The sequence below is a fragment of the Haplochromis burtoni genome, unplaced genomic scaffold (assembly GCF_018398535.1).
Source record: "Haplochromis burtoni strain Fernald_Lab_line unplaced genomic scaffold, NCSU_Asbu1 Contig_1761, whole genome shotgun sequence".
Lineage (NCBI taxonomy): Eukaryota > Metazoa > Chordata > Actinopteri > Cichliformes > Cichlidae > Haplochromis > Haplochromis burtoni.
The window spans coordinates 9,534-11,229 of NW_024584122.1; the positions used below are offsets into that span (position 1 = coordinate 9,534).

Consider the following 1,696-nt stretch of genomic DNA (forward strand, 5'->3'; position numbering starts at 1 on the left):
TTTTTTTTTTTTAAGAGAGAGAGATGAGGTCTATCGCAATAGTTTCATTTTTCTATCAAGAAAAAGTTATTTCGCAATACATATCGTTATCGTTCTATCGCCCAGCTCTACTCCTCGGATATTATGGCAGTAGACCTGCAAGGAATTTTTAAGAACTTTAAATTTTCAGTGCCTTGAAATGTATTAAGACCATTTCAATACACTGAAATGGTCTTGACATCATACAGCTTTGTATGTTAACTGAAAAAAAAATAGGTATTATTATTTTTCCAGTTGTGTAATAACTTTCAACATCTCTCTTACTGCAGTTATCGAGGATCAGGATGGCTGTTCAAACTGACTGTAAATCAGTTACAAAAGAAATTAAAGCTCTACAACTCCATGACAAACCAGCAGCTGTTGGAATGGTCAAAGAGCCACTGGGGATGGACAACATCACACTGAATATCGCCATCACAGGGGAATCTGGTTCTGGTAAATCCACCTTTGTTAATGCCTTCAGAGGTGTGAGTGTTGATGATGTGGGAGCTGCTCCGACTGGTGTTAAAGAAACCACCATAGAGGTCACACCATACCCCCATCCAAACTATCCCAATGTTATTTTATGGGATCTTCCTGGAGTTGGTACCCCAAATTTTCCATCTGACAAGTACCTGGAACGTGTTGCATTTGAGAAGTTTGACTTCTTCATCATCATCGCGGCTGCTCAGTTCAAAGAGAATGATGTGAAACTAGCTCAGGAGATTCAGAGGATGGAGAAGAAGTTCTACTTTGTTCGCTCAAAGACTGATGACGATATACGAGCTGAGAAAAGAAAGAAGAGTGACTTCAATGAAGAGGAGACTCTGACAAAAATCAGAGACGACTGCGTTCAAGGTGAGCGACCTCGTTCAGATGCAAAATAACACAGGTCTGAAAAAAATTTCAGCTGCATGAGATATTTTTGTTAAATGTTATGTTTTTTTAAGGTGCTGAATCCAAAAATGATCTCCATGTCCCTCCATCACGTACAGTATAATTCCCTCGAAGCACAGGCAGACGCAAGTGGTTTCCTGTCATTGGTTTATTTGAAGACTTCTCTCCAAAGCCACCGTGAAAACTATACAGCATTAACAAAATAAAACTCAGCGTAAGACACAGCAGTAAAAACACTGTACAACAAACATGATAAATAAATAAATACCTCGTTGGCTGCATGCTGCAAAAAGGGAATTAGCCGCCGTTCTTCTGAGGTTTCCTTTAACCGTTTAACCGTGTGTAGTTGAAGTCCACTTAACATGTCTTTCAATAAAAACCGTCCTTTCTGCGCGCTTACAGGTGTTTTTCTTCGTTCTACCCAAAGAGGAAACTAGTGCAACTTGTAAGCGAACTTGACTTTCAAAATAAAAGCACCACAACGTTGACTACAAAAAACAAACAAAGTAATGTACAGCTTAAACAATTTACAATCATGACATGGATCTTGACAAGATAAAGAAATAATCCAAGTTATATACAATGTCATCATGCCAACAGTTACATACAGTTTCTTTGCAAAACATGAGGAGCTTACATTAAAAAAAAGCACAACAGCGATGAAAAAAAAAATCAATGTTTTGTTACAATTAATTATGCATAATTGTTCTGAGATTCATTAACAAAATAAACCTGTTGGGACATGATCATCTGATTTCATCATACCGCCAAACACAACAAC

General features: G+C 37.8%; 1 protein-coding gene across 1 annotated transcript in view; it reads left to right on the top strand.

The window, feature by feature from the left end:
• Window positions 1–47: 47 nt before the first annotated feature.
• Window positions 48–1,696, top strand: part of LOC102314585 (interferon-inducible GTPase 5-like) — a 7,166-nt gene continuing 5,517 nt past the window's right edge. The window contains exon 1 of the mRNA XM_005952528.2: window positions 48–876. Within this exon, the coding sequence (XP_005952590.1) occupies window positions 324–876 (553 nt within the window). The 5' untranslated portion in view covers window positions 48–323. The remainder of the gene's footprint in view (window positions 877–1,696) is intronic.